The 19,789-nt window shown below is 41.0% G+C and overlaps 1 protein-coding gene across 1 annotated transcript; it reads right to left on the bottom strand.

Moving 5' to 3' along the window:
- Positions 1–1,792: 1,792 nt before the first annotated feature.
- SPRY3 (sprouty RTK signaling antagonist 3) lies at positions 1,793–11,600 on the bottom strand. The gene is made up of 2 exons (XM_043459958.1): positions 11,191–11,600; positions 1,793–5,784 (listed from the first exon to the last, which is right to left on the bottom strand). The coding sequence occupies exon 2, from the start codon at positions 5,679–5,681 to the stop codon at positions 4,815–4,817; it is 867 nt and encodes a 288-aa protein (XP_043315893.1). The 5' UTR covers positions 5,682–5,784; positions 11,191–11,600; the 3' UTR covers positions 1,793–4,814.
- Positions 11,601–19,789: the final 8,189 nt, after the last annotated feature.

Genomic DNA, 19,789 nt, shown 5'->3' with positions numbered 1-19,789 from the left:
GGGCCTGGATTGTTACTCCTCATTTCCATGCAGAAAGAAGCCCTTAGAAGCTAGTTAGAGAATTTTAGGTTTAGGAATGCAAATTTAATGTTTCTCAGCACAATAAAGCCTTACGTGCTTTAAAGATTATAGGTTATCTCCAACTCATTTTCAATGAGTGTGATTAAAGATGTAAGGGAAAAGCAGTTTTCTAGCTAGTTTTACTAGCGTACCAGTTTAAGTTCATATGTCTCCCTTTATACACACACTTCCATTGCTATAGTGGAGCCACAATGCTCCCCCATTGCTGCTAAGGCTGAAAATGCCAAAATTCATGCTTGGGCACCCACACATGCTTTACCCTAAAGCACAAGGAAGTTAGTATTCCACAGGGAAGGTATTTGACTAATAAGATGGGAGATAGGAGGTAAATTCTTCTCTCTTCCTCGCCCAGATGGGCTGAGATACAGTATGGCCTATCATAAGAGGTTGAGAAATTAGCTTGTCATGAAACAGATTGCTCTCCTTTCCTCCTGACCTCTTTTTCCTTACTTCTACTTCCTTGGGATTTCACATAAGCTTTTGCTTCAAGCTCTATTTTCTAAGAAACTCAGACCAGGGCACCCAGAAATTAGGAAGTCTGGAATTAAGTCATAATTTCACCCAAATTTATAACCATGTGACTTTATGCAGGTTACTTTCTTGCATCTTCTCTTCTAGCTATAAAATGTTGATATTGGAGTAGAACTTCTTTAAGGGTCTTTCCAACTCTGAAATAATGCCAAGGTACATAATGTCTGTGTGAAGCAGGTGATGTGAAAAGGTGGTATACTGACCAATGGACATCAGTGGATTACTTACATGTGAATCAGGAGAATGCACTCAATATATTCAGTGAGCTTGAATGTTAACAGCTCCAACCAATCTCAAGTTCCACACATAGATTTAGTTCTACTTTCTGCAGAAAGGAATTGAATTAATTTCCTGGGTCTTTAAAGAGAAGGCCAAATAAACTTTTACCCTCTTGAGCAAAGTAAAAATACTTCCCTACTGGCTCCATATCATAAGCTGATTGAGAAATGGTAACTGGCTGCAAACCAAAGATGTTTTCAAAGATGGAAGTGGAGATCTGTAATGGCTCCATCTTGGGAAGCAAGATAGATAATATTTTGCTGTAACTATTAGTCTGTAACTATTGTTTCACTCCTAACACAGGAGCATGTGTGTTTCAACTCTTAGGGTGCAGGTGGGCTGAAGTTAGGAAAAGAACCATTCACCATTTGAGGTTTATTATACCACGAAGGTTTATACTATGCTCCAAACTTCTATACCTGCCTCTGGAGCATTGACTGTGGAGTCAGACAGCCTAGGTTCACATCTTAGTTTCAGCATTTACAAGCTTTGTTACCTTTGGCAAGTCATTTAGCCCCTCTGTACTTCAGTTTCTCATTTGTAAAATAAGAGTCATAATACTACATACATTGTAGAGTTGTCTTGAGGATTAAATGAGCTAAATAGGCAATGTGCTTGAAATAGTGCTTAGCACAGAGTAAGCACTATGCAAGTGTTCACTATATTTATTAGAGCTATTGTGATGATGAAAGATGGGCTAGAACCAAAAAAAAAAGGCTCTTGGCTAAAGCCATGTGAAATGTATCAAGGGACCAATATGTGGAAAGCAGTAGATTTAGGGGATAATAGATGATTTAACTGCAAAAAAATGCTAAGCAGGAAACACCCTCTAAATATTCCTGTTTATACAGTACATGACACAAAGTATAAAAATAATGAAAACAGAGCCTCTCTGTAGGATTTAGAGTTCTTTCATATATATTTTAAATATACATGTGCAATACATTAAAATATATAGAGATGTGTGAATATATATTTACATATGTATATGTAAATATATATATATATATGTATGTGTGTATATATATATATATCACCGAAGGGCTACATATGCACACTCACTCACATGTCCGTGTGCATACCCCAACAGGACCCATCTATACGTAAACCAGATGCAGTCCATATCAGGCCAACTTGGACGCAAATGAAAGCCCTAATTCAGCAGACTGCAGATTGCAACTACATTTGAGTAATCCTCCAGTTCCTTCTACCAAGTGTAAGGCCATTTAGAAATACACTGAGAAGAGCGCCTCTGGGTGTATGGCAGAGCCCAGGGCCCCTCTGGCAGTGCATAATTTGCCTGAGTAAGGACTGCAGGATTGAGATATCAAGGAGCTAGCTATCAAGGAGGAGGGACTTGTGTTATGTTGGGCCCTGAAACTAATAAGCAAACATCAATAGAATAACTTTAGCTCCAAGAACAAAGCACTAGTGTCATAGAATCCTTATATATCTCAGCTTTAAGCAAATTTCAGGCAGAAGCAAAGAGAAGTGTGTGTTGCTATTCATCAACATCCAGTGTGACCCAGAGAACTGGGCCCAGCTTCTGGGGGTGGATAAGTTCAAAGGTCAATCAGGCAGACTTTGAAGATAAAAAGAAGTTACTTAAAATGGAAGGACTTGAAAGCAACATAAGAGGTTACAGGTATTGGTTTGGGTTTATAAATGTTCCAAGAAGCCAAACCTTGTATATGGCACCATTTGCAGCAATATCATTAACATTATTAATAATCATCAATAACATATTTATATATACAAAAATAGAGCAAAGCAATTCTATAAGAGGAGGTGAAAGTGAAGGTGAGGGTCTCTGCAGCTCAAATGTCAGTACACTTCAGGAAGATTCAGAACCAACAAAGACTGAGTGGCACGTATTTCTACAGTATACAGCCAAGAAGGGGACATCAAAGTGTTCCCTTTTCCTTCCCCCTGTGTAGGACTATACATTTCTCCCCACCTTTCCACGCTGTAATACATATCCATGCACACTTTAAAAGAGATGATGATATAGAGAGTCTGGAAGTCTTAAACTAAGTTGGAGCACCTTGGTTTCAAGCAAGTGCCCTTCATCTTTGAATTCCTTAGTGAATTTTGGATTCACTGACAGAGGGAAACTGTTATCTAATTCTTGTCTTTTAACAGCAGTCCTTAGGAGCCTGCCATCACCACTGCAGCCTTTTCCCATTGAAGGCGAATCACAGCACAGGCTCTTAGTTTTTGTTTTTTTTTTTACAGAAGTCAGTTCTCTGCATTATACATCTTTCATCTCAGTTTTCCACTGTTGCTGAAATTTAGGTTCTCAGGCAACTGCCATTGCAGACAAAGCCAACAGCAAACACAGTGTGTGCAGCAAAGGGTAGGTGCAATGGCGAAGATACAGCTTAGTTAGGGCTTCCTTAAGCTTTCTTTTCCACACTTGAGCTTCTATAAGATGACAGAGCCAAAGGTGATGTCCACTGGGGGAAGCCTTGACACTTGAAAGGGAGTTAGCTACCCACTATGCCCCGCATAAAGACCACCACCCTAGGTTGGCATGATTCCTGAAGACTGAATGGGTATGGCTTTCTGTCATTGTTAACAGAGTCTTAGGAGAAATTTTCCATGACTTAATGTAGTGCAGTGTAGAGAATATTGAACCAGGAGCCAGAAGGCCTGTATTCCAGGCCCAACCCTATGAACTCTGTGTGTGACCTCGGGCAAATCTCTTACTATTTCTAGGCCTCAGTTTTTCCATCTGTAAAATAAGGGCACTGAACTAGATTAACAGTTAAGATTCCTCCCAGCTCTAAAGTTTTATGACTTTTTATGTCCAATATTAAGGCCTGAGCCATGCAGTCTCAGGGCAGTTAGCTTCTAAGAGAGAACAGACCTCTGTAATATCCTTTGCTTTGTTCATTTAGCTATAAAGCACGTCTGCCTTTGGCACTTGGGTCAGACATACAAAGTTATGAGCATCCTGGGTTACTATCCTACTCAGCATGCTAGTGGAATCTGTCAGTACTCTAAGGTGATTATTGGGAAAAGGAGTTAAACTTGAACTCATTAAACCTGGAAATAGAAGTTAAGTTTGCCTCATATGCTCATAAACTGGTGAGTGTGGTTATGAGTGCACACACACTATTGCTAGTGATCAGTTCATTACAGTAATCAATTTCACTTAATAAAAATTAGTAAATAGTATAACAGCAAAGTTTGGCGTCAAAGGAAACACCAATGGGAAAAAACAGCACTTCTTGATGTGTTAGAGAAACAGGCAGGAGGAGACATAAATCTGATGGAACACAATAGAAATACCTGCACAGAAAGGATTAGTCAGAGAGAGAAGGGAGGAAGGAGAAGAAGGTAGGGAGAGAGGAAAAAACAGAGAGAGAGAGGAAAAATCGAAGAAGGAGTACAAAACAGAGTTAACAGAAGCGGAGGAAATGAGAGAGAAAAGACAAACAAGAGGGGCAGTAAACAGGGAGAAGGGGTCAGATTCCCTGGAATATTGAACACTGTTCCACATGGACCTGTGAAAACCATCTAACAGGAAAGCTTCCAAAGGCACTGTGGAAAGCAGAGTGATGCTCAGAGCCTGCATCGAGAGGTATCATGTTGGGGAGCCCCTAAACCTCCAGGTTGCTGGCTCTGTCAGCCCTCAGTGTCCAAATCTCATGCTTCTACATCACCTGAATTGGCCATGACAGCCATAAGGGCTGAGATGGTAGGGTATAAAAAGATTGAAGTGGAGCGGGATAGATACTGTGAGAAAGAACAAGGCGTCCTGCGCCAGGATGTACTTGACCATTCCCCTGACACTGCAGGAACGAAACTGGTGAGCCCTAATTTTGGCTACTTTCCTCCTCCTCCCCTTCTTCAAAGATGAGGCCTATGCTTTACTGATGGGGGCTAGGAAAAAGCTCCGGATCCCTTTGGTAGGAAGGTCATACAGACTTTTCCTGGGCCTTGGGGAAGGGTGCACTACCAGAAGAGATTTTTCTGCACACAGTGTTGGTGTGCCTCTTACAACGGCAGCCTGGTCGCCTGAGACTATCATAGCCCTGCTGGCACAGATGGAGGCATCCACGGGTAGGCAGGTAGCAGCACAGGCAGGGTAAGAAGAGGGAGATGAGGCTCATGGCTGCCCAGCGGACGAGGCAAGAGCCAGGCCCACAGGAGCAGGGCTCATCGGCGCAGTTGTCTTCATCGTCAGTGGAACAGTGGTAGAAGAGGCCCTTAACACAGCAGAGACAAGTGCCATAATCTAAGAGGCTCTCAGCAGAGCAAAGGCAACGCTGGTTGCATAGCCAGCAAGCGGGGAGAGGGCGAGCTGCTGTACAGAGGACACACTTGCAGCGCCCACACTCCTCACAGATGAAGAGGTGCTCACTGGGGTGCATGGCAGATTGCTCAGCTTCTCCCTTCAGAGCACCATCAGCCTTTGGGTGGGCTCCTGTTCCAGGCTGGGTTCGGATGATGGACTGGCCTGAAGGTGAGGGCGTAATGCTGGCCAAGAGCCTTTGATCAGAGGCAGTGGTGCTATGGGACATTGAGCTGGCAATGCTAGACTGGCTCAAATGCTGAGGCAAGGGCTGCAACTGATGGCACTGGCTGAGACTGCGGGGCAGAGCAGTGGGCATGGTAGCCAGGGACCAATCAGATTTGTGGGTTTGCACAATAAGGGAAGGGCTGGAGAGGGCCTGTTTACAGGGAACTGGAGGACGGTCCACATAATCATTGCTAGCATGAGTAGAGCGCAGCTGTTCAATAGGCAGAATTTGTTGGAAATCATCTGTCACTGCAGCATCCATTTTGCCTCGATTCTTGAGTTCTGAGTGGTTTTGGGTCAGGGTGGCACTTATGGTGATAAAGAGCCCTTGTAGTTACATGGGTCTTAGGGCACATCAGAAAATCCTAGGAGAGAAAGAATAAAAACAATGAATAAAAACAATAAATAAAAACACATAGGCATGAGTACCTTGCAGGAAACCAACAAAGCACAGGCCCCTATCCCCAGCACTACCTTAAATCACTTTAGTCTTCATGATTCTGTAATTGACCTCATCTATTTTTTACAGGCATGTCTGGTCTTCTCATCCAGACTATAAAGCACATTGGGAGCAAAGATCTGATTGTGGATTCCTTTTGTATTTCATCATATGACTAGGGTCATAGGAGCAGTTAGCTCATTCAGATGTTTCCTAACTGAGAAATCTAGGCCTTAAGCATCAAAATTCTAATAAAGCTATCAAATGCAAAGGTCACATTTTGAGATTTTACAGAAAAATGCAAATGGATTTTTTGGCCAACCCAATATATATATACATCAAAGCTTTCGTTTCAGTGAAATTTATAAGCATAAATAAACAAATGATAAAGGACACTGTTTGATGCAATGAATACAGGCAAACAAGCAAGATGCAATAATATTAATAGCAGAGATATGGCAAAGACACAAAGGGCAGAAATTAGACTATCTATAGAATAGCGGGGAAAAGGTCTTCCTAAGAATATAAAAAAAATCCAAGACTAATCATCTTGCAGTTCTCCTCACTTCATAAGCTGCTTTAATTTATTGAGGAGGTAATTCTTTTAAATGGCGGCATGACTCCAGAATCAAACTTTTGTACACACAGGAGTAACCCTGGTAATGGGGAACCTTAAAAGAAGAGACCTGAATTAATTCAAATATCACCTGTAATTATACCTATTACGACCCTAAGTCAAGTCTATACTGATGGGATTTATTAGGTAGAATCTGTTTGGACTGCTTTTCTCTACCGTATATAATAAACTGGCTTTCTTAAAGAACAGCAATGCTTTTATACAAAATTTAACCTAAGCTGAATATCTGGAAAATATATTCTCTCCTGATTCGATCGAGCCTCGTACTGATAATGATGATCACGAGGAAAATACTGTTCCAACAGTAGATTATTGTTTTGCACCATCTGGAAGACTGAACACCCTAAAAAGGAAACCTAAACAAAAATCTAAGACTCATCTTGGAGGCATTAGGACCTAGGAAACACTAGCATGAATAAAGTATATATTTGAAATCCATCAGATTTCAGGCCTCCTCAAAATAGATCGATTACTCACACTACTGTATGGGATGGAAAGCTTGAATGAGTAATAGAAAGGAACAAGTAACAGAGGATAGTGCTTGATTAGGTTTCCATAAGCAAGCAAGCATGACACTGAAATGTGCCCAAAGCTCAATAGCAAGGGAAAAAAAAGACGTAGTTCATATAGGACTCAGTGGCTAATAATACAATTGGACTCATTGCCTTTTGAGGTTATATCCCAAAGCAAATCTATTTAGTTGAATTTTCATCTGTTCATTTTTTAGAAAGAAGATTTAGTTTGGTTAAAAATAACTTTTTCTGCAACATCACATCAAAAAACCAGTCTGACTATAATTTCACTTTTTAGCTACTTGTTTCAGTGTTACTCAAGACAGCACAAGAAAATGCAGATAAACATTATGGAGATTCTAAGACTCAAATACGCAACCTTTGTCAAATCACTTACTTCTTTTGGGCCTCAGTTCCACTATCTATATAATTATAGGGGTGGCCTAGGTGATTTTGAAGGACTCTGACCCACTATGGTCTGTAATTATTTAACTATACAATTTGACAAAAGAATTCTCTTCATACCTTCTAAATCTTCAGCCCTTGAGGGTAAACTGGGCAACATGCCCTTGTTTACCCGGGCATTCAAAAGCAAAATGGGTTGGACTCACAGCCCCCCTGAAGTCTTACACCTCTACCTTTGCTGTACCTTTGTTAAGACTCACAGTTCCAGCATTAGAAAGAAACAGGTAGTTTTCATTTGAACACCCAAATAAACAAAGACACACTGTTCAGCCAGTTTGCAGGGTGTGTGGATGTAAGTGTCTAGGATTGGGAAGAGTCTTTTGACAACTATATAAGAAATAAATGTATTCCCTATTGATGAGATAAATAATGTGTGGGGCCCTTCAAGCCCTTTACACTGTATAAAAATAATACATACGCTGGATGCATTTTAGACTCACTGATTTCCCAAAGGAAACTAGATTTGAACATACTGGAAATTCCAAGGATCAATAACTCAAAGGAAAGCATTCAAGGTCTTAACATTACAGGAGATAATCATATGGGATTCCAAGGATGTTACTAGATATCTCAGAGATTTGCCCAGAAGGTTGAAAGGTAAGCTTGGAGGAATTTAGGTCATAATAGAAATGACTCAGAACCATGAGGGGATTCTATCATGGCAGCAAAAGGGTATACGGTATTTAGGTTAAGAGAGTGTATTTGGATATTGGTTAGACTGCTGCAAGACTGGAGAGTTCAGATACTTGGTTGGGTGATTAAAGGAAGCTTTGGGCATCAGTCTGGGATGATGAACTACTACTGTCTTGCTTCCAGATAAGGGGATTGATGAGATGAACTCGGAAGGTTTCTTCCTGCTCTATAAAATCTTTCTGAGAATGAAGAGTGGAAGATCTGCAATATGGTGGGCAGTAGGACCTGGGTAAAATCAGGGTATTGAGGAGGATAAACCAGTATTGAATGACAATAAATTGTTTGCCATTCCGGATGTGCTGAATCCGATCTGCCTAACAGGATGAACTGAAATAGATACTGGAGGGGAAGGTAAGTGGGGGCGGGGTGGAGTGGAGAAACAAATAGACAGGAGGACTGTGCAGCCCACAGATTAGATGAAAAACTACTACTACTGCCTGCATGTTTAGGATTCAGAAACCCACTCATTAAAGGGCCATTCATTGTGAGCAGCAACAGTGAAGCAACGGACTGTGCTGCGGGTCAATTCCATATTCTATGAAGTAAGAGAGAGAATATACATATCACATATTATTAACTAGGAGCCAAGGTGATTACAAGTCTTGGCTGCACATGGATGGGATCTAGTGATTTCTGTCACGTAGTGCCTCTGCAGTAATGAATGATGCATTGTAAACCCACTCCCATCTCGGTCCCTCTGGCCAGGTGCTCATAGCTTTCTCAACAGTGTTTCTGTAGCCCTGAAATTTGCTATGTTCAACCTAAACAGAAATGTCTTTTCTTATGCGAACTTGGGGACTCAAAAGCTAAATCCATTCAAGAAATGCTGTTTGTTAATGAAAGAAAAAATGTCTTTTCTCCCTGGAACCGAACAGCTGCCATGTTGAGACTTAAGTTGCAAACTTTCCTAGCTAAAGCCCTTCTATGCTAACCCCCTTAAGAGGCTTTTGATTTGGGTGATAAATCCTTTCTGATATGGTATGACTCAAGCTTGATTTCAAGGAAGAAGGGAGAAGAGAAGGCTGGCTCCTGTTTTTTCCTGTTCCTATGGGTTCAATGCTGTCTTGTACCTTGCTGTGTAACGGCTCTGGGGTGTGTTGCTTTTTTTTTTTTTTTCCCCTGTGCTCTGCTGTTATATACACTCGTTCTCAGAATAACCAAAAGCAAACATAAGGGGGATTTCTGCTATGGCTTTCTGTGTTTTCTTAGTTCTACTGTTCCAAAGTCTGCTCTCTCAAAATCCCTCTCTGTGCAAAAGCATTTGCATCTCTATCAAAGCACTCCCCCCTGACAAATACCAAGTTGTATATAGTTTACATTACTAACCTCTCAGCCACTGAGTGGGCCTCCCTCCTACCACATACATCTTGTTGGAGCTGCCAGGTTCTCACCACATTTAACTCTTAACTTGTCACTTTGCTACCCTAGTCCTATTCATTACCTTCACAGTTTCATTAAGACACACAGCAGTTTATTTCCAACCAGAGAGTCTTGCAGTTGTAAGAGCTTGCCTTTTTAAAGATAGGGGCATTTTAGTGATGAACCATGCAAGGAAAACTTGTAATATCAAGTGAATTCACAGACTTCTAATCCTGAAGAAAATGCTAGTTGTTCATTTAAGAAGTAGGAATCTTTCTTTAAACCCCAAATTCTTTTATAAGAGACAGGAAACTGAGTTCTGGGTGACTGTGGGCAAGTGACTTCTGTTCCAGGCCTGTTTCTTCATCTGCAAAATGAGGGAGGGGGGCGGTATTAAAGGAAGGTTTGAAAAGTCCTTTGTTGTCCCTACGCTCTAAATTTTTATGCTGGGTTTGCTGGTTGTATTCCTCTGCCTCAGAAGTCTTTCATGAAGAATTAGCGTCCCTTCCCTCAGGTTCTTTACTTCCCCACTAACTCAGCTTCTTAACTCTGACTCTAAGTCACCCAGATCACTCACTAACTAGATTGTTTCTCAGCTAGAGAGACATAAAACAGAAAACAAGCAAAAGGCCAAAATGGATAGAATGGTACAACAAAGTCTTAGAAATTTTTATTTAGAAGTTTAGGGAACAGGATTAATACTTCTTTAGGGATAAAAAGCTAGCCTGTGCCTTATCTGTATGTATGTATGCAGCTGACTTGTTGGGAACATGATTTAATACCTGATATAGCCAAATTATGTTACAGTGAGGCTCTAATGCACCCAGAAAAGCAACAATAGTTTGCATTTCAAAATAGATTTTCCGTTTAAGAGTTCAAGGTCTGTTTTCCATTCATCGAACATGGGTTTGCAGCATACAGAGGCCAGTGGCAATGATCATTAGACAAATGGAAAGGAGTATGCACCACGGCCCTAGGTCCTATCAAACGTCTATTGGCTAACCAGACATGCTGACAGGTTCTCACTGTGGACAAAATTTCCATATGCCACACAGAGACATGTGCACACACACCCCGGCCTGGATCCAAAGATTTCTAAATCATTGCTCTGACTCAATGTAAGTAGGGGGTTATGCCGTGTCAGCTTGCGCCATTTCTACCCAGAGCAAGGTGATGTGATGAAATCTGAGCGATGCACAGCCCAGACTTGTGAGCCAATCGGAGACTAGCCCTGCACTGACAGGATGCCCGCTGGGCAGCCAGACTGGCCTCAGCACGGGTTCCCCCTACGTTCTCAGCTTGGGTGGTTAGGCTGCGCTACCCAGGGCTTAGGCAAGCCCCACAATTCATCTTAAGGTCAACAGCCTAGAAATTCCATTGACATCGGGCTGCAGGAAGAGTGATTTCGAAGTTCCCTTTCGATTTAGCCATGTCCAACATGGATAGTTTTCTGCAAGGGGCTGTTTGATTGAAATCTCAGTTGAACGGTTTTCATTTTATTTCACCCATGCGCTTGAGCTTGTGCGCGGGCACAAACACGCTCTCTCTCTCTCACACACACACACATACACAGACACATACACACACGCACAATGACGGGAATGAATGGCAATCTGTGCATTGCATAGAAAGGATTCTGAGGTCTTGAGCTCATCGCTCAGCTTACCTTGAAGCAAGGGCTGAGCCATGCTGAGAGAAGCCGAACTCATGGTCCATCTGGCTCAAAGGACCTCTTCTTCTCCCGAGTCTTTAGGTTTCTCCACCTCTCTTCGGAAAGTCTGAATGAAAACTCCTTCCCTGGCAGTGGAGCCAGAAACAGAGATAGTTCTGTCTCGGGCTTTCTGACACAGCACAGAAAAGGGAAAGGGAGGAAAGGAAAAAAGAGAGAGAGAGAGAGACGGTGGCGCTGAGGAGCAGAGTCGGACTTGTAGTAGCAGATACTTTGTGTAGATTTTCCATGCAGATCTCAATCCTGATGCACGTATTCCCCAAAGAAAGCTCAGCAGGGTAAGTTGTTCACCTCCTCCTCTTTCTCCTCCTCCTATTTCTCCTCCCCGTCCTCCCCCGCCTCTTTCTCCTCCCCCTTCTCCTCCTCCTCCTCCTTTTTTTCCCCTCCTCCAGCCTTTTCCTTCCCCTTCTCTTCCCCTCCCCCGCCCCTCCCCCCTTCCCTCCTCCCTTCTCCCTCCTCCCCCTCCTCCTCCCCTGCTGCCTCCGCCTCGGTCTCCCTTCCCATCTGACAGCTGAACCGAAGCCGCAGTAACTGCGGTGGGAGACCCGGGGTCTCTTAACCGAGCCCGAGATACCGCTAGGGTCCGATGACTTGTGTAGCTTCGGGGGCGTGGGTAGAGCGTCCGCAGAGAGCGGAGCTGCGGGGTGATTGGAGGCGGGAGGAAGGGGGGATGAGATCGCAGTGTGTGTGCAGCTTGCTCGGCGAGCCCGCTGTTTTGTGAATGTAGACATTTTCTCGAGGTCTTGTGAATGGGTTATACGGGAGGATGGGAGGGGAGAGATTTAATGCTCCTTGTTAGAGCCTCTCTCTCCGCGCCCCCCCCCCAACTCCCCAGCCTTCCCCCCCATTTGCTTTCCCGGAGCTATAGCTCTTAATGCTTGCCTAAGTGGCGTCATCCCAGCTGAAATTGAATCGACCCATTAGAACTCCCCATAGGAATTTCTGTATCCGGTCTGGGTAATGACTGAAACAGAATTTAAAGGGGAGTGGGGGTGGGGCGGAGAGGAACAATTTTAAGGAGTCCTCATTTAATATCTTTGCCAATTGCGGTCCTATCGAACCTTTCAGCCCTGATTGAATGATCGCAGCTTCAGCTGACCAGAGACCGCGCTTCCCCTTTGTTTCAGGGTCTCTCCCACCTCTTTTGCACATTCGTTCCCATTTTTTGAGCCCTAATAATGATTATGCATCCATCATCCATTGAGGAACCATTCCTTTCCCTTTCTGGGTTGAATATGTTATATATCCAGCAAATATTTGTCAGTGCCATCTTTTGTGCTTGGTATTGTGGATTCAATAAGAGAGACCAAATTCCTGCCTTCAGGGGGCCTCCTTGGGACTGCCAGGCTCCAGAAAATAATGAAGCTTTGGCCATTTTCTCTTCAAGTGAAGGACAAAGCTTTCTGGAAATGATCCTCAGTGCATATTTAATTCAATAGGAAAATGTCTTCCTCCTGGGCATGCAGACAGAAGCACTTGAATGAAAACAAGCCTTACATTTAAAATAGATCTGATTTCAAGTCCTGCTTCAATGGACAAGTAGCAGGAGCTTGACCATCGACATTCTTAGGATACTTTGGTTACCCCATCTATAAAATTGAGATGGTAAATGGCGACAGTTCAGAGTAAAACAAACTGTGAGTTAGGAAACTCAAATTCTTAATCTTACTCTAACTCCTTGTGTGACCTTTGCAATTTACTTTCCCCTCTAGTGCCTCAATCTCTACATTTACATGAGGGTATCTGATTGGGCAATTGCTAAAGTCCCTTTTAAGCTCTGACATTATTTACACCCTCTCAGGAAGGTTAAGAAAACAAAAGAAATCGTGTGGTTCTGCATGTGCACGTAGCAGTGTCAAAGGTTCTCCAAACTGTTCCGTTCATGTGTATGTATGTGTGTGTGTGCATGCATACATACATATATATGCGTTTGTGTGTGTGTATATATATAAATAGATACACACATTTCTAACCAAATCCACATCTCTACCCAATCAGAAATTCCAGTGAAGACATTTTCCTGTGTAGATTCTTCTCTTTTGTAGTTCAACCTTCTTCCTTACTTTTAACATTGACCTAAGCTTATCAAGATCACAAAAACCATTAAACTAATAAATATGTAGATTCATCAGCAGAAAAGGATAGATTTCCTGATATGTTCATTCATCCATTTACTCAACAGTTATTTACTGCATGTCAGCTACGTGCAATAGCTGTACTAACTAGATTCAGGTCGAACAGATCAGAGTTCACATTTTTGCTCCTCAATTTGTGAGCTATCTGACTTTGGGAAAATCAATTCACCTCTCTGGATCCTGTTTCTTCATCTTTAAAATGGAGTTAACAGTATTTCCTACTTCACAAGATCGTGTTGTTTCCTATAGATTAAACAGAGTCTTGCATTTAAAAGTTTTGTCATGTGTCTGGCATAGCTAAGTGTTCAAAGAGCAGTAGATATGAGTATTTAGAACTTGTTCTCGCTAATGTAGCCTGTAGGATAGGCAAGAGATGATTTTAATTTGAAGCCTTTTTTTAAGTCCAGCTTTAAAGTTGAACAGATATGTACCAAATATATCTTCCTTAAATGTGGCTTATTGTCACACTCTATGCCTTTGTTCAAAAACTTATTTCTAATTCCTAGAGCATTAAGTCTAAATTACTTTGCCTGTCAATCAAGTTATTCTCCAACTATATACATTCCACTTCTCTCCTTAACATATCTTAACATAAGACAAGTTGAATGTTTCACTCTTTTCAGATATCAATTAACATGGCTATCTCTAAGTCCAGCTTTTCATATGTATCCTCCACATGAATTATATATATTCATTTTCTACCTTCAGGTCTTAATTCCTCTGTGACTCCTTCTCTGACTAGTAAAGCTCCTTTGTGCTCTAAAGCCCTATGGTAGTTTTTACTGATACCCTAATTTATTTTTACATGTGTAACTTCTACAACACTTCTAACTATGTCCTGTCCTCATTATTCAGTATACTCTGTTAGATATACTCTTCCTTCTTTCAAAAATTTTTTGAATGAGCTCTCATATTACAAATAATCTGAACAACTAGTTGCTATAAAGTGTGAAAAGATGTCATTAATACACTATAAAACTATAATTGGAGATGTCTAAAACATAGCAATAAGGACAATATTTGGAGGGGTGAGTGCTTTTTCTGGTATATATTAAGGTTAGTTATTTATTTTTTGAAGATCACTTCCTTTTAGAATAGATGAGTTGACCTGTGCTGAGATAGTATCTCCAAATTCCATTGGAATTGAATTAAGGTCAGTAAGGTGTCTATAAAAAGAAAAAAAGGCCTGAGATTGGGAAACAGCAGACCTGTGTTCGCTTCTAGGCCCAACACTGTCACTAACTAGCTGTATGGTCTTGGACAACTCAATGAATCTGTCAAAACATATTTCCTGAAAAGCACAGTATTAACAAAAGAGCTAAGAATGTATATCTTCTGAAATACCCTGAATCTAACAAGTTTGTAAAATAAGATGTCAGGTATCACATAGTGAATCTTGTAATGCTTCAACATTGATTTATATAAAACATTGTACTGTCCTGATATCAAAAATAATGAAACTACAAGTAATTTAGAAATATAAGAGCCTAAAGCACAAATAAAAATATTCATGTTTGTTTCCAAAAGTCATTTATTCATTAAGTAAGCACTAATTGTGTGAACAATGTGCCAGGCCCTGGGGTGGGGATGTATCAGTGAAGAAAAATATGATAAACATTTTGTTTGCATTAAAATAAATTACTTTCTAGAATGGGAGACAAGACATTATAATTAAGGATGATAAAGAAGAGGACAGGTACCTAACTGGCCTTTTGGGGAGAGAGGTGATTAAGCAAGGACTTTTCTAAAGTGAATGACTTCTAGGCTAAGGTCTACAGGATATGTGTTAAGGAGGCATTTCAGGAGGAGTGAACAAAATAGTCAAAGGCAACAGAATATATAACCACACAGAATATTCAGGAATGCTTAGAGCAAAAGTCCTTGAAGTGATTTGCAGATGAGAGGGTTCCGTGGTGTAGCGATTAAGAGTCTAAGTTCCGGAGTGGGTTGACCTAAATCAAATCTCTGGTCTGTAACTCGCCAGTTGTGTAACCTTGACCAAGTTACTTAATAACTTTGGTCCTTGGTTTCTCATTTGTAAAATTAGTACAATTTCTACATATACCTCATAGGGTTGTGAGAATTAAATGGATTAAAACATGTAAAATGCTTAGAACAGTGTCTGGCACAGAGTAAACATCTCTCCCAACCACTTGAATGTTAACTCCATAAGGGAAGGAAATTTAGTTTTTGAATCACCAGCACTTAGATAACGAGTGACTCACCTAAAAGGTGAGAAGGTTAAATCATCTCAGCTGTTTTCATTGTTGCCTTATTATAGGACCACAGAGTAAATATATGGTAATGAATTAATATTTAAAATAAATGTACTAACTATATTGTTAATAAAGATATTATACTATATATATATATATAAAGAAGGCTGAGCACTGAAGAACTGATGCTTTCTAACTGTAGTGCTGGAGAAGACTCTTGAGAGTCCCTTGGACAGCAAGGAGATCAAACCAGTCAATCCTAAAAGAAATCAACCCTGAATATTCATTGGAAGGACTGATGCTGAAGCTCCAATACTTTGGCTACCTGATGCAAAGAGCCGACTCATTGGAAAAGACCCTGATTCTGGGAAAGATTGAAGGCGGGAGAAGAAGGGGATGACAGAGGATGAGATGGTTGGATGGCATCACTGACTCAATGGACATGAGTTTGAGTAAACTCTGGGAGTTGGTGATGGACAGGGAGGCCTGGCGTGCTGCAGTCCATGGGGTCTCAGAGAGTTGGACACAACTGAGCCACTGAACAACAACAATGAATGCTATATGTTAATTAATATATAATTAATAAATGAATCCCTGCTCTCAAGTGGCTCATAATTCAGTAGGAAAGATACCAAATAGACAAATGTAATAAAGGATGGTAAGTGCTATGGTAAGGAGCAGAGAAACAACACACCTAATCCAGTATTATGGAGGCTATGGAATTCTTCCTTAAAAAGATAATGTTTAACTATAAATTTAATGGATGAGACGGCCATTACAGCCAGAGGGAATAGCATGTACAAAAGCCAAGAGGATGGCCTGCAAAAAGAAACATGACTGAATCTCTCAAACTTAGCATAATGTCTGACGTAGAGTAGATGCTCAGAAAATATTTAATAAATAAGAGAATAATTTAAAATCTGTGACAATCTAGAAGGGTTGGATGGGGAGGGAGATGGGAGGGAGGGGACATGGGTGTACCTATGGCTGATTCTTGCTTATGTTTGACAGAAAACAACAAAACTCTGTAAAGCAATTATCATTCAATTAAAAAATAAAGTGGCAAAAAATCATTGCAAGCAGAGATAACAGAATGAACAAAAATACAAAGGTGTGCAAGCATATAGGGATGGGGAATACATGTAACTCCATGGCTGATTCATGTCAATGTATGACAAAACCCACTGCAATGTTGTAAAGTTATTAGCCTCCAACTAATAAAAATAAATGAAAAACAAAAAACAAAGGTGTGCAAGCAACATGTTTATAAACTACCCTGAGAGTGTCCTCTATACTCATAGCCTGAAGAAGTGAGGAGCAGAAATTTTCTCTAGAAGATGCCACCTACATATTTGTATTTGTAAATGTACTGAGCTTATTTAGATTTTATTAAATTATAGAACGTAAAGTTCAGAGATAAAGCCACCCACCTTTGTCCACCTAATCTATGACAAAGGAGGCAAGAATACAATGGAGAAAAGACAGTCTGAATAAACTCAAAATGGATTAAAGGCCTAAATACAAGGCTGGACACTATAAAACCCCTAGAGAAAAATATAAGAAGAAAACTCTTTGACATAAATTGCAGCAATTATTGCAGACCTTTTTTTTGATTCACATCCTAGAGTAATGAAACTAAAAATAAAAATAAACAAATAGGACTTAATTAAAGTTTAAAGTTTTTGCACAGCAAAGAAAACCATAAGCAAGATGAAAAAAAAACCTATTAGAATGGGAGAACATATTTGCAAATGAAGCAACTGACAAGGGGCTAATCTCCAAAATATACAAACAGCTCATGCAGCTCAATATCCAAAATAAAAAAAAAAATAAGAGAGAGAGACACACACAACCCAACCAAAACATGGGTGGAAGACCTAAATAGACATTTCTCCAAAGAAGACACACAGATGGCCAAAAGGCACATGAGAAGATGCTCAATATCACTCATTACGAGAGAAATGCAGATTAAAACTAGAATGAGGTACTACCTCACACCAGTCAAAATGGTAATCATCAAAAAATCTACAAACAATAAATGCTGGAGAGGATGTGGAGAAAAGGAACCCTCCTACACTGTTGGTGGAAATGTAAATTGGTACAGCCACTATGAAGAACAGTATGGAGGTTCCTTAAAAAACTAAAAATAGAACTACCATATGACCCAGCAATCCCACTCTTGGGCATACACCCCAAGAAAACCATAATTCAAAAACATACATGCACTTCCACATTCACTGCAGCACTGTTTACAATAACCAGGACATGGATGCAGCCTAGAGGTCCATCAACAGAGGAATGGATAAAGAAGATGTGGTACATATATACAATGGAATATTACTCAGCCATGAAAAGGAAAAAATTAGGTCATTTGTAGAGACCTGGATGGACCTAGGGTCTGTCATACAGAGTGAGGTTAAGTCAGAAAGAGAAAAATAAATATCATATATTAACGTATATGTGGAATCTAGAAAAACAATACAGATGAAGCTATTTGCAGGCAGGAATAGAGATGCAGCCATGGTGAATGGACATGTGAACAAGGGTGAGGGGTTGGGATGAACTGGGAGAGTAACCTTGACATATATACACTATCATGTACAAAATAGGTAGCTAGTAGGAAGCTGCTATCTAGCAAGGGAGCTCAGCTTGGTGTTCTGTAATGACTGAGAAAGGTGGGTTGAGGGGAGGTGGAATGGAGAGAGGTCCAAAGGAAGGGGATATATGTATACATATAGCTGATTCACTTCATTGTACAGCAGAAACCAACACAACACTGTAAAGCAACCTTTGTTGTTGTTTTTCAGTCACTAAGTTGTGTCCAACTCTTTGTGACCACTTGGACTGCAGCATGCCAGGCTTCCTTGTCCTTCACTACCTTCTGGAGTTTGCCCAAATTCATGTCCATTGAGTCTGTGATGCCATCCAACCATCTCCTTCTCAGTCACCCCCTTCTCCTCCTGCCCTCAATTTTCCCCAGCATCAGAGTCTTTTCCAATGAGTTGGCTCTTTGCAACAGGTGGCCAAAGTACTGGAGCTTCAGCTTCAGCATCAGTCCTTCCAATGAAGATTCAGGGTTTATTTCCTTTAGGTTTGACGGGTTTGATCTCCTTGTTGTCCAAGAGACTCTCAAGAGTCATCTCCAGCGCCACAATTCGAAAACATCAATTCTTCAGCGTTTGGCCTTCTTTATGGTCCAGCTCTCACATCCCTACATGACTACTGGAAAAATCATAGCTTTGACTACATGGACCTTTATTTGCAAAATGATGTATTTGCTTTTTAATATATTGTCTATATTAGCCATAGCTTTCCTTCCAGGGAACAAGCTGCAGGCACCATCCACAGTGATTTTGGAACCCAAGAAAAAATTTCTTCTACAAAGTCACGTAGGTCTTCATAGAATGGGTCAACTTCAGCTTCTTTGGCATCTGTGCTTGGGGCATAGGGTTGGATTACTGTGATGTTGAGTGGTTTTCCTTGGAAACGAACCAAGATCATTCTGTTGTTTTTGAGACTACACCCAAGTACTGCATTTTGGACTCTGTTGACTATGAGGGCTACTCCATTTCTTCTAAGGGATTCTTGCCCACACTAGTAGATATAATGGTCATCTGAATTAAATTCACCCATTCCCATAGTCCATTTTGTTCATTGATTCCTAAGATGTCGATGTTCAAGCTTGCCATCTCCTCCTTGACCACGTTCAATTTACCTTGATTCATGGACCTAACCTTTCTGGCTCCTATGCAATATTGTTATTTGCCACTTTGAACTTTACTTTCACCACCAGACACATCCACTACTGAGTGTCATTTCTGCTTTGGCCCAGCCTCTTCATTTTTTCTGGAGTCATTAGTAACTGCCCTCTGCTCTTGCCCAGTAGCATAGTGGACACTTTCTGACCTGGGGGGCTCATCTTCCGGTGTCATATCTTTTTACCTTTTCCTATAGTCCATGGAGCTCTCGAGGCAAGAATACTGGAGTAGTTTGCCATTTCCTCCTTCAGTGGACCACGTTTCATCAGAACTCTTCGCTAAGAATTCTGTGAAGTGTCAGGATACCTCACTGTGACCTGTCTGGCTTGGTTGACCCTGAACAGCAAGGCTCACAGCTTCACTGAGTTACACAAACCCCTTCACCATGACAAGGCTGTGATCCATTAAGTGGTGTAAAGCAACTATA

The sequence above is a fragment of the Cervus canadensis genome, chromosome X (assembly GCF_019320065.1).
Source record: "Cervus canadensis isolate Bull #8, Minnesota chromosome X, ASM1932006v1, whole genome shotgun sequence".
NCBI classification, from domain to species: Eukaryota; Metazoa; Chordata; class Mammalia; order Artiodactyla; family Cervidae; genus Cervus; species Cervus canadensis.
Note: the sequence above shows the minus strand (reverse complement) of the source record. Positions and strands in the feature narration are given on the sequence as shown.

Coding starts and splice junctions, on each gene's coding strand:
- SPRY3 (XM_043459958.1), bottom strand. CDS start 5,681: ATGGATGCTGCAGTGACAGATGATTTCCAACAAATTCTGCCTATTGAA.